At 36.7% G+C, this 14,038-nt stretch overlaps 1 protein-coding gene across 1 annotated transcript in view; it reads left to right on the plus strand.

Moving 5' to 3' along the window:
* The window catches only part of eif3ha (eukaryotic translation initiation factor 3, subunit H, a), an 85,707-nt gene that overhangs the window by 12,654 nt on the left and 59,015 nt on the right, over positions 1-14,038 (plus strand). The window contains exon 2 of the mRNA XM_065298895.1: positions 8,054-8,210. Coding sequence (XP_065154967.1) covers positions 8,054-8,210 — 157 coding nt within the window. The remainder of the gene's footprint in view (positions 1-8,053; positions 8,211-14,038) is intronic.

Genomic DNA, 14,038 nt, shown 5'->3' on the forward strand with positions numbered 1-14,038 from the left:
TATCTATCTATCTATCTATGTCCAAAGTCAGATTGCTAAGTAGTAATCCTGTTTATCTATCTATCTATCTATCTATCTATCTATCTATCTATCTATCTATCTATCTATCTATCTATCTATCTATCTATCTATCTATCTATCTATCTATCTATCTATCTATCTATCTATCTATCTATCTATCTATGTCCAAAGTCAGATTGCTAAGTAGTAATCCTGTTTATCTATCTATCTATCTATCTATCTATCTATCTATCTATCTATCTATCTATCTATCTATCTATCTATCTATCTATCTATCTATCTATCTATCTATCTATCTATCTATCTATCTATCTATCTATCTATCTATCTACCTGTATTTAGATATCTACGTTGTATTAATTTAACATTTAAACTTGGCACATACAGTTAATGTTTATCATTCATTTCTTATGAATAATTGTCTTTTTGTTTCCATTTTTCAAGTTACAGATAAAAATGGTAAAGTATGTAATTTTGTGGATAATGATTATGTGGCATTGCCAGGAAAAATAACTGGCTGTGTTGTCAATACTTCATTAGTGCTGTAATCTTACTCCTACTCTTTTCGTCTTATAATGATTTGGTCATAATGTCGTACCGCCCACCCTGGTCCTACTTGACACTTTTTTCTCTTTACCTCTTTTTCTCTGTTTATTTAATGTTGTTTCATGTTTAAACATATGTTGTTTTCTCTGTTGTTTGTATTTTTAGCAATATCATGTGTATGTGCACATACAGTATGTGTATTATTTACAGTGTTGCATTTGAGACTGGTCTTGAGACCATTTTTTCAAGGTTTTGTCACGATCTCAAATGCATTTACATTTGGTCTTGTTTTGGTCTCGTAGGATTCTGGATTTCACTTAAAACCTAAATTGTCTGATTTATTTATTAACTTAAATAATGTAATTGAATTTAAAACTTAATACAAATGAACAAAACTAATATAAATGTCCACAAAATTCAAGATCTATGATATGAAAAGCAGAACTGTTGTGCCTACTTGAGCAACGCAGCAGTGGTTCGGTGCATTTTTTATTAAGACTTGTACGGTCGTAGATGTGGATCTTTCAAATTAATTTGGGAAATGTTGGTCTAATTGGTCTTGTTCTTGACTTATGCCGCCTTCACGTGATATCACGTAATTATCGTAAATACGAGTTTCCCATTGCACATGAACGATCTCTGAACTTTGGAAAAAGTTGGACGTTCCAGAAAATAAAAAAATGGCAAGAAGGAAGGGAGAAGGATTTCTGCTTGATTGCCTTGTCTTGACGTTAAAATAACATTTATTCAAATCACATGCAAGTGAACACAACAAGTTTGTAATCACGACTTTAGAAGTGAGAATTATCGAATTTCCAATAGCGTGTGAAGTAGGGATGCATAACGATTAATCGTGATTAATCTATAGCAGAATAAAAGTTTACATACTATATATATTATAAATATAAATATATTTTTTCTTAAAATTATACATGCGTGTGTGCATATTTATTTATACATAATTATTATTCACAGTTCACACACATATATGATTAAAACAAAAACTTTGATTCTCCTATAGATTAATCGCGATTAATCGTTATGCATCCCTAATGTGAAGGCAGCATTAGTCTTGTCCTGTTGTGGTCAACTCCTCAATGTGTTAATTTGGACACACTTTTGACACGCTTTTTATTATAAACCTATTATATATATTGCATTTTTATTTACCCTAGGCTAAATGTACATTATTGATTTGTTGACTAGACTCTGGGAAAAATTGGAAAAGAACAAACACCCCCAAAACAATTAACATCCGTGAGCTATTACATTAATGTTATAGGCCTACGTGTTTCATAATCTAATTGCTATCTGCTATCAAATCGGCGATGATTTCTTTTATCAGACCGAAAGTTTGTCATGTTTCTGTGCTGTCGACTTAGCCAGCAACTTTATGATCTGTCATGGTTGTAGCCCACCAACCAGTTCAATTCATTTGAGGAGGCAGGTGTGTGACTTTTCCTCCTGAATGATTTACAGGCTTTTTCACAATTCCTTCAGCACGGCGCCACAGCTCGAAATGAACAGATTGGCAGGAGTCTGATCGCCCGCTATTGACTTTTCTGCCTGTTTCCTTCTGACCTTAAACCCTGTTGCAAACCCTCAAAGAGGCAACAATAATCTCTGAAAAAACCTCGGCTCATGCTGAAATGAGATGCTATAGACGCCCACCGTATTTCTGAGTGCAGTTTTTTAAAGGGAGACAAAGGGCATCGCTGTAACTTACTGTTTACAGCGAATCCATTCATAATTAATTGAACACGCCGCTGTGAAATGGTTCATATATCTTTACGGCTGCAATGCAGCGAGCCCGTAGCACCTTTGTCAGGTCATTTTAGCTCTCACTATGTTACATGTATCCAGAGAATTGGGAGTAATTTGGTGTGTAGCTCACTTTTTATGAATGTTCTGGAACATGATGGAAGATTTGTTAGCTTTAGGTGATGGATGGGGAAGAATGGGAGTCGTCAGGAATTTAACGATTCTGATTTATCTAAACAATTCTGGTTCTTTAACCATTAATGATTCTTGGACGTCTTAAGGGAGCATTAAATAATTGATCTTAATGTTATAATACCATAAATTGTATTTTTGTGTGTATAGATTTGTTGTTTACATACTACTAATACCATTTATTATTATTACAAAAAAGAGGCCCTTCATTGAAAAGGTGCGCATTGCTTAAAAATGCATTGTGGCATCTTTAACATGTCGATTGGTGCTTTATATCCTAATGAACTTTCAACAGCGCTCCAAGTTAAAAAAAGCACTTTTATTCTCCTTCGTGCACTGAACTGCTTTTTTAATAATCGATTATTTGTTTATATTTGTCGATGCAGTAATCGTTCACATTAACATCGCAATGCATCGTAAAAATGATTATATTACACTGCCCTTGTCAATATGGGGCCTAAACAAAATTAACTATTATAAATAAAAAATGATTTAAGAACCAATAAGCATATAACAAGTGAAAATCGATATTTCTTACTGTTTGGATATTTTTTTATCTTATCTTTCCAGTTATGCCAAACTTACGTTAATGATGGCTTCTAAGAAAGTTGAAACTTCATAAGCCAAAAAGTAACTTTGTTGTGCATTTGTATTGTATTGTTTTAACTAAATTTAAGTTATTCTGAATAAAAGCATCTGCTGAATGCAGGGTTTCCCGCAGCACTTTGCAGTTCGGGTGGCCCGCCTTAGCTGGGAAATCCTACCGCCTTAAAGGAGCATTTCACCCGTGGAAACATTAATCTTTATTAAAAGTGAATCATATTTGTAGTTGAAATGTAACATAAATTTCAAATTTGGTGCCTATTTTACCGAGAAAAGTAGGTTTGTAGTCTCACCCCCTCTACAAAGATATATGACTTCCTTCTTTCAATGATGCAAAATGATGATTTTTACATCATTGAAAGAAGGAAGTGCAACACTGAAATCCATTATTTCTCCCGTCTCAGGGGAAACTGAGGAAATGATGCACAACCATTCAAAAACATGACTGGGTTTCTAACTATACACAGCTTAATGCAAATGGGTGAAGCGTCCCTTTAACTAGATCATAAAAAAAAAATTCACTGCACAAAAGGCGGTCAACTGCATATCGGAGAATAGCGTGGACGCGCTTCACATCGCAGCGTGTACGCGCACCACACGGTTAAAATGAGATAAAGACGTGGTCTGTCACTGTCTGGAGGATAGCCAGTTGATAAAACACATGTCCGTGAGAACTGAAAATGGATTTATGTTTTGGGTTTATTTAAGCCTGTTATTGTATTAGTCTATAGTTCTTGCAAATTTAAAGTTAGTTAGCTGGTGATTTTGTTGTTTGAACAACTTGCTAGCTTGGTTACATGTGCCTGTTGTTATTTATGTGCATTATTTACATGCTACAGTAGTTACACTCTTTAAGATAATGTTATTAATAGTGGGAATTAATCAGTTTTTACATCTGTCATTGTTCGCCAGACATTTGCTTTAGTTTGTGTTTATTAACCCTTTAGTTTCACTTCATCACGCAGCTATTCCCGTTAGAGGTAAAACATTTAATTCATTTATAATCTAGTATGTGTTCATTTTCTGTCATAGTTTCTTCAAAATTAAGTTTTATTTGAGTGTTTTTAATAAAAATATTTTCATTTTCATCATGACGCGTACGCCGCGCCTCTTTTATTGCCATGCCCCCAGTCCCAAACACCCGCCCAACTCTACCACCTTAACTAACACATTTTCTGTGGAAAACCCTGGCTGAATGTAAATGGTATAATATCTATAATATATGTATTTAGAAATTGCGAAAGATTTAGAAATCTGTCTGTATCTGGTCTTTTGAATTGTCTCATGCTTATCTGATGTAAAGACTCCCGACTCTCTACACTTCAGTGCCTCTTTTACTTTGGTACTGTCTGGTTTTACTGATGCTCTTTTCTTCACCTTTAGATTGTACAGATATGTAATTTAGTGTCTTTTCTGAGATAAAGAACGATATCCCATCATGCCATGGGGCAGAGGGAACAGGATCGAAGATTTCTTTTTTTTGCCTGTGAACTGTGGAATCAAAACAATGGATTTATATTAAGAGATCTTGTGTTGGACAGACAGTGTAATTAGACAGTGAATGTATTTGTTATTCTATTAACCGCAGGTCTTTCTTCTGCTGCTCTCAGTGCTCACACAGTGCCACGTTAAGATGAATGAGCAAACTTTTATTTTGCCCTCACTTGTTTTTTTAAAGCCACATGCTCAATTTTTCAGATTCATTATGTGTAGGGCTTAGTGCTGCACAATTAATCGCATCGCAATCGCGATGTCAGCCTGTGCGATTATATGACAGCAAAATGTTGCAATTATATTAAATAAATAAATGTGTGGACTTGTTAACACAAACTTTCTGATAACAGTTTGATGATTTTCCTTGCTGTTTAAAAAAAGAAAGAAAAACGAACAAAAAAGCAGTGCACGTATGGCATGCACTTGTGGCATGCACGTGTGTGGCGTGCGTTGTAACTTGTGTGTGCGCACCACGGAAATACCAGAGCGAAGATGGATGCATAGGAGATTGACAGTGATCTGGTAGCTGAAAAAAACTCTACGTCTGTTGTAGGGCGGTATTTTGGATTTAGGATTACTGACACTGAGCAGTTGCTACATCACGTGGCAATACGAAAATATTTCTAGTTTTACAAATACACATTTTAGCATTATCCCTAAACTGTGTGTGGATTTTCCTTAAAACCCATCAAGTTGACTCATGATACCATTTATCATAACCGCACATCGCAATATTAGCATAAATAACCGCAATGGGAAAAATTACCCAAATCGTGCAGCCCTAGTAGGGCTGCTAAACAATTTATGCCAACTAACTGTTTGCAGAATAAACGTGTTTGTTTACATTTATACCGGTACGTATGTGTGTGTGCTGTGTATAATAATTATGTATATACACTCACCTAAAGGATTATTAGGAACTAGGGCTGTCACTTTTGAGAAAAATCAAATTCGAACGAATTTCGAATATCATGCAATTTATCCGAATATATTCGAATATCTGGGCACAAACCCTTTGATACTATAGATTAAATTAAACTTACCGGTAAGTTAAGCAGATCTCACTTGACTCTGTCTTCTATGTGACTCGCGACAGTCAGCACATGATCATTTAAAATCCGTTTACAAGCCAAATGCTGTTGTTGTTTAATATAAAGTTTACATTGCGTTGTAAAAATGATGAAATTATCTTCATACATGCTATTTTCATAATGCGAACGTATTAACGCAAGTTTTTTATTCTGCTATAATGTTTAACACTTATAGCAGTGTTAAATATGTCATTTTATATACAAACTATAATTCTATCTTGACATGCACATTAGGTTCATGTTGGTCCAATTTGATTTCCTCTCTTGCGCACAGTTGCAGTCGTCGGTCTCACTCTCAGCCTCCTTCCTATTACGAGCTGTTACTGTAAAAAATGCGCTACACATGGCATTTTAAAAACCGGATGGTTTATTTATAGTTCGAATACGGATATTTCACGTCATGTTCGAATGCATATTCGAACATCGAATAAAAAGTGACAGCCCTATTAGGAACACCTGTTCAATTTCTCATTAATGCAATTATCTAATCAACCAATCACATAGCAGTTGCTTCAATGCATTTAGGGGTGTGGTCCTGTTCAAGACAATCTCCTGAACTCCAAACTGAATGTCAGAATGGGAAAGAAAGGTCATTTAAGCAATTTTGAGTGTGGCATGGTTGTTGGTGCCAGACGTGCCGGTCTGAGTATTTCACAATCTGCTCAGTTACTGGGATTTTCACGCACAACCATTTCTAGGGTTTCTAAGAATGGTGTGAAAAGGGAAAAACATCCAGTATGCGGCAGTCTGGTGGGCGAAAATGCCTTGTTGATGCTAGGGGTCAGAGGAGAATGGGCCGACTGATTCAAGCTGATAGAAGAGCAACTTTGACTGAAATAATCATTTGTTACAACCGATGTATGCAGCAAAGCATTTGTGAAGCCACAACACGCACAACCTTGAGGTTGTGGGCTACAACAGCAAAAGACCCCACAACACTCATCTCCACTACAAATAGGAAAAAGAAGCTACAATTTGCACGAGCTCACCAAAATTGGACAGTTAAGGACTGGAAAAATATTGCCTGGTCTGATGAGTCTCGATTTCTGTTGAGACATTCAGATGGTAGAGTCAGAATTTGGCTTAAACAGAATGAGAAGATGGATCCATCATGCCTTGTTACCACTGTGCAGACTGTTGGTGGTGGTGTAATGGTGTGGGGGTGTGTTTTTGGCACACTTTAGGCCCCTTAGTGCCAATTGGGCATCGTTTAAATGCCACGGCCTACCTGAGCATTGTTTCTGACCATGTCCATCCCTTGATGACCACCATGTACCTATCATGTGATGACTACTTCTAGCAGGGTAATGCACTATGTCACAAAGCTCAAATCATTTCAAATTGGTTTCTTGAACATGACAATGAGTTCACTGTGCTAAAATGGCCCCCACAGTCATCAGATCTCAACCCAATAGAGCATCTTTGGGATGTGGTGGAATGGGAGCTTCGTGCCCTGGATGTGCATCCCACAAATCTCCATCAACTGCAAGATGCTATCCTATCAATATGGGCCAACATTTGCTTTCAGCACCTTGTTGAATCAATGTCATGTAGAATTAAGGAAGTTCTGAAGGCAAAAGGGGGTCAAACATAGTAATAGTATGGTGTTCCTAATAATCTTTTAGGTGAGTGTATATATTGTAAATATAAACTTTTATTCTGCAAACAAATAGTTGTGATAATTCATTATGGAGCCCTAATTATGCGTGTGCATTTATTTGAAAGTCAAAGCGTTCATCTCTGCATTGCAAACATACATGCATGCGTACATTATTAATCCTCTGTCAGAAAATTGCTTTGCTGAAACAGCCAAACATAACCATACAACACAAAATGCAATGTACAACTACACAAAATCTACAGAATAATGTATACAATAACATTTAGGCCTTTCGATAAACAGATTTCGCTTTCTTTTTTTTACAAATTCTCAGTTAAAGTTGTATACAGAAGATTTTTTTTTTTTTAATTTGGCAGTTTTGTGTAAATATGAATTGCAATATATTGGTCACTCTTCTCCTTACATATCAGTGTAGGCTGTTGAATTGTCCACATTAATTGACTATTAACAATTAATATTGCGCAATTGACATGGCCATTTGTTAACGGATCAAATGCGAGTTATTTTTGATCATGTCAAGTTTTGGACCTTTTATATTGAACGTTTTATATTAAATGCACCAAATGTCCAGCAACCAAAACAATTCGGGCCGAAAATCGGCTGAATATCCCTAGTAACATCCCTTTTAGGCCAATAAGTGTCATTCTACATTATGGGATTTGTTTGGTTAGTTCAGTAAAAGTTTCTCTGGCAGGTTTCATGATCTGTTTGTCTCTATCTGCAGGTGGTGTTGAAGATCATTAAGCATTATCAGGAGGAGGGCCAGGGCAGTGAGGTGGTACAGGGTGTTCTGCTTGGATTGGTGGTCGAAGATCGCCTGGAGATCACAAACTGCTTTCCTTTTCCCCAGCACACTGAGGAAGATGTCGAGTTTGATGAAGGTGAGGTGCATCGCAATCTTCTGCCGAGAGTTTCATTCTCTGTGTAGTTTAAGAAATAATTTACCCAAAACTAGGTTTTTGAAGAGCCTTTTTTATAGTGAAGCTCATAATGACCGTATCTGTCAAACTCTAAAAAGTTAAAAAGTACCATTAAAAAAAGTACAGCTGACTTATGTGTTTTATTGCAGCCATTTTAAGACAAACTACAATGTGTGTGGGAACATGTTACATTATTTTTGCTATCACTTAAGGGATATCATGCGTCTCATAACCAAATATCATTGATGTCACAATAACATTTAATTTGAGAGCTGTGGCAATATGAAAATGTTTAACTTTAGAAAATGTGTACAGTGTCAAAAATATTCGCTGCCTTAAATTTTTAAGTACAATTAGATTGACTTTGTCATTTAAGATTTCTATTTTTTAATTTTGACTAGTGGTGAGTTGCATTTAAAACTATAAACTACTAATTTGAAATGACATGTGAAGTGGATTTGTTTGTACTTCAACTGTACATGACAAACAATGGTCGGAAGTCATTTTTTTACTCATTCCCCGCAATCCTTTTTTTTTTTAAAGTTGCTCGCCAGCTTTTTTTGTGATTTTTTTTTTTTTTACAAAATTTTCACAAAATGACTTTTTCAGGAAAATGTTTTTCTATAAACATACAAATATACCAGATGAAAAAACAGACCCTCTGCTTTCAAACAAACAAAACTGGAAAAACTTTGATAATTTGTTCTCTTTATATAACCTCTTAAATATAGGTAGGTTTTTTAAAAATATTTTTTAAATTTGCATTTTTGTGAAGGAATTTTATTAGAGATCAGATCAGATTCAGAACGATTATCAAAACATACATGGAGTTTAAAATGTATTAAATTAGTTTTTGCTTTGGTTTTTTGTTAATTTGGTAAGAGCGCCATCTAGTGGATAATAGCGGATGGCCGATTACTGTGAAAACTTGTCAAGAAAGCGTCATTGGCAGAGAAATGTTTTCTCTTAATTGACGAGATAACTTGTCAATGGTGGGGAAAGAGTTAAGAGTCACACAAGGCAGTGTTGGAAAAGCTCACTTTCTACATGAACTAGTTCAAAGTTCAGTTCACAAATTTTAAAATGAACTAGTCCAGTTCATAGTACATACTTCCAAATTTTGAACTAGTTCACAGTTCCAAAAATGAGCTAATTTATAGTTCTTTTTCCCATATTATTTTTTAAAAATATTACCATTGTAGCCCATATAGAACCACAGACAGCAATTATTTTATCAGTTTTAACACTGATGCTAAATGCGTCAGATCTTATCTTCATATCCAACTTTAAATCCTTATCCAACCAGAGTTTACATTAGCATTGACTGTCTTTTAATTTTTGTATTTGCTTGCACATACCTTGAAAGGCTAGCCGGGTGCTTCAAATGGGTCGCACATCGGACGAGAATCTGTGCATGTTAAATAACGTGAGCTTAGTCGGAGTCTATTTCAAGATCCATAATATGCGTTAGCAGCCTATGCTTATTGTTAACGATTTGGGACAAATATGATATTATTTAATGTTAAACTATGTGATTGGTGCGGCAGGGATTTCAGCAGCGTCCAGAGTCAGTGTGTATGTACATTTGAAGAGTTTCGTTGCAAAACGAGACAACTCCGTTTTTTTAATTTTTAAGAAATCTAATTTTTTTGTTGTGCATTCCAATTAATATCAATTCAACTGCAGTTAGTTTGTTTTGATTTAAACCTTCATAACTTAAAAAATACAGCTAAGTAGCACCATAAAATAAAATAATAACATTATAACATAATGATAAACATGTTTTGACAAAAATTTTAAAAACGGAGTTATCTCGTTTTGCAACGAAACTCTTCATTTATAGAACATAATGTGATTTTTAGATACATGACGCGATGCGGCGCTTCTTGTCCGGTGTGCGACCCCCTTTAGTTCAATTTTCCGTTTCAGGTTTGCTGTAGATGTGACTAAATTTCGGATTTTCTGTTTGAAAGCCGGCGGGTAAAGTTTGCACAGAAATGTAAGATTTTTCCCATCCTCATCTTTACCGATCTTGTCATAAAACTCATTGCTGCTTTGTCACCTACATGCTGCTTTCACCTCCATGCTGCGTTTTGTTTGGATGACGCATGCAGTGGTGAAACACGGGGGTGCTGGTTTTGCCAGATTGGGTGTTTTTCCGCTACACATTAAGGACTGTTTACAGTGTGTTTTAGCCAGGTTTTCGCCTGGAAGACTCTATAGAAATTTGGCACCTTATTGAACGACGTTAAACTGAGAGAGCATGCCGTTCACAAACACCAGAATGAACGAGTTTACAGTAACATTCATCAGTTCACGTTCGTCCAAAATATGAACAAGTTCATGAACTGTTGTTCAATGAACTCGTTCAGGCAATGCGTCAGGCTCTTCTGCAAGGGCTGCGACCATCTGTAAATGTGAAATTTTTGGTATAAACTTTAAAATAGGACACATTAAAGATATGACACTTTAAAAAAATTAACTTGATTTCCAGTGAAAACACTGTGTGCAAGGTGAAAACTTTTGATCCTTTTTTTATCAGTAACACTTGAATCCTTGAAAAAGAATTGATTACGTAATAGGTAATAAATTATTGATATAATATTTATTTATTATTTTTAGTATTGTCTCCACTTGTGAAGCTCAGTGGCAAAAGTCACTAAATGCCACCTCCTTCCATAATTATATTAACCGAATGCTCTCAGCATATGTTATATGTTCATCAAATGCATTCGCTTCAAATAGTTAATATATGAGAGCTCTTGGAAAAGCTTCTGTTCCTTTTTGGTGTGGTATTAAACTGAAAGTTCATTACGACTGCCACAAGAGGGCGAAGTCGAAGAGTCGTGTCCGAATGCCGCGTGAAGTCGAAAGGCGACTTACAAAACTTACATATCACATATTTGTTTCTTTTTAGACTTTGTGTAATATAGAAAAAAATAACAGCAGGCCACACAAGGACAGAAATTTCATTTCTGGGTGAACGATTTCTTTAATTATTGATGCTTTTGTGCTACTAATTATTTGCCTCTCAGGACAGAGAAAATGTTATTGTTTATTATTTGTTCGGTTGCCTTTTTGGACATTATTTAGGCCGTACAATAACGTTGGAGAAAGCTGGAGAAATATCCTGCAATAATTTCAAGCTCGGAGCAAACCGCACTTATTATTTTTTTTTGCTTTTCGAACCATAGCATTGCGTGATTTTGTCCAGGGGGAGCTGGGTTATTAGTTCCATGTACCGGTCTGGTCGGGTTGTGATGTAATTAGCTCCTGGTCCTCTATCAGCTCGGTGTCGGGCCTTACCGAGAGGTCGACCTCCATCTTTGGCCCTTTGACTGAGAGGGTGACCTTGTTGTTAGAAGCTGCTTGTTAGTGGAGTTGAACCGTTTGGCTTGGTTGAGCACTAACAAGCTGCAGGTCCTCATGTTTCAGCATCAGAGACCGAAGCGGTGATGTCCAAGGATGAATGAGACCCGGTTTTATCTCCTCAGTCAAGAGACAGAGAGTGTCACACCTTAATGCTGTACAGCAGGACCTGTTACATGAGTGTAATGGTACTGTACGTCATGCTGTTACTCCAGGGATAGTCCGGCTCTTCTGTATTTAAACTGAAAGGTATAATGCACGTCTGATATGGAAACACACATCAATTTTTTTTGTTTTAAGTGTAAGCATGTTGGACAAACCAGCTGTGCTATGTCAATATTTTAGCAATACAAATAAATGCATTATCATTACTTTCATCTTTAAAAAATTTCTGTCAGCTTGACATCCTCGTCTGCTACTACAGACTAGTATCATTGCTTTTTAAAGGGCACCTATTTCATTGCTATAAAACAATGTTATTTTTTGTATTTGGTATAATACAATGTGTTCACGGGGTTTATGGTTCAAAAAACCACATTTTCCATATACTGTTTATTTTTGTAGCTCCAGATTTCACTCTCTTCCTGAAACGCATTGATTTTGTACAAAGCTCATTGATCTGAAAAGCCCCCTGTGCCTGATTGGCCAGCTAACCTGTACGCTGTGATTGGTCCGAATACCTCTGACAACATTTAGAAATGTGACACTCCTCACCATGTTTGAAAGATTCACTCACAATCAGAATTTGACAGGAGTTAACTTACAGTATAAGTTAACTGTATAAAGCGGGATGAATTCTGATAATGTCGGTCTTGTCTACATCACCAATCCCAGGAAGTAAACTGTTGCCTACAATCTGTGTGTTTGTTGTAGTCCAAGAAAAGAGATTTACGTTGAAGATGATCAACACCCTCCCATGACGCGAATTTCCGCATGAATGTCTCGTATGACTAGATTTTCACGCGCGGCTTTCACGCACGAATGAAGCGAGTAAAATCAAATGTTCAAGCATCCAACTACGTACGAATAGCGTGTTTTTGCCGCCTCTACCGCGGCTGGTGTGAATGCCCCTTTAGGTGCTACTGTGGAATAATGAAGTGTGCCTAAGTAGTAGTAGTAGTTGTACAATTAAAACTCTGCTCCAGGGGTGCGCACTTCATTGATAAGGCATGTATTGCTTTGAGATGCAATGTGCCATCTTCCATGAATTATGGTGAAATGCAGCTACAATTAAAAGCCAGAGGGCGCTCTTGTGTAGATGCTTAATATGCGCCGCAGAAGAAGTACCATTACACACGCAGATCCAGGAAATGCCTACAAGCATATTTATATCGCTATATTTTGATTAAAAAGGTAAATCTAATTGTACATAGATTGAAAATCTTAGCATAGCACCATTGAAGGTGGTCTGGTGTTGGACTGGAGGTCTGACCGGGAAACCAGATCGATTATATGAATCTCATCTCAGTACCAGCGTGAAGGCTTTAATGAATGAATGCAGACCGCTAACCGTAAACTTAAGTGAAGTTTCCTGGGCTCTCCTGACATCTGCTGATTCACTGAGCTCATGTGGACGGGGGCGAGAGAGATGAGAGGATTCAACAGGCCGAAAGCTTCAGGTGTGCTGCGCTTATCGATTAAGTGGACCTTACAGAGACAGACACTGGCGACCATGTGCATTGCTCCGAGATTAGACCCACAATGTGGCCGTAAGATAAGCTTATCTATCCCACCGCTTCTTTCTGCATTAAACCAAACAAACTTTCCATTTCACTTCCCAGTTTCACATGCGGTGCTGTGCAGGTGTTTTACTCATTTATCTTAAACCTGACCGGCTAAAATGGGACTTTCTTTGTGGAAAGTTGGCACTGGGGTTCAACATGTTGTCTTGTCAGCTGATCTACATTAACTTGAAGTGTTTTACAGATGAGGGGAGTATGTCTGAATTAGGATTAATGGGTTGTAATGGATGTCTGGGTAATTGTGTCGGTATTGGGTCATGTGCACCACACACCAAATCAGACAGACAAATTTACAAGGGTTTAACACAGGGCCTATTTTCATTTCATTGCACCTTAGCTGTTTTTGAATGCAAAAAATTGAGATGTTGCATTTCTTGCCGGCATGAGATCCAGGGAAACACCCGATTGAATTTACTTTTAAAAATGGCCTTACATTCCTTTTCAGTAGAGAGACTCACGCCATGATATACCAATTGTTTACTGGTCACATGTATTCACGTGATACGAATATGCAGCTCAAAGTTGAACTTTGGTACACAGCGAAATGCAAAATATCTTCGTACAAGTGTGCGTTTACAGACTGATGCATTTGCATGCATATTAATGTACACTAACCTAAAGGATTATTAGGATCACCCGTTCAATTTCTCATTAATGCAATTATCCAATCACATGGCA

This window comes from Paramisgurnus dabryanus, chromosome 13 (genome assembly GCF_030506205.2).
Source record: "Paramisgurnus dabryanus chromosome 13, PD_genome_1.1, whole genome shotgun sequence".
NCBI classification, from domain to species: domain Eukaryota; kingdom Metazoa; phylum Chordata; class Actinopteri; order Cypriniformes; family Cobitidae; genus Paramisgurnus; species Paramisgurnus dabryanus.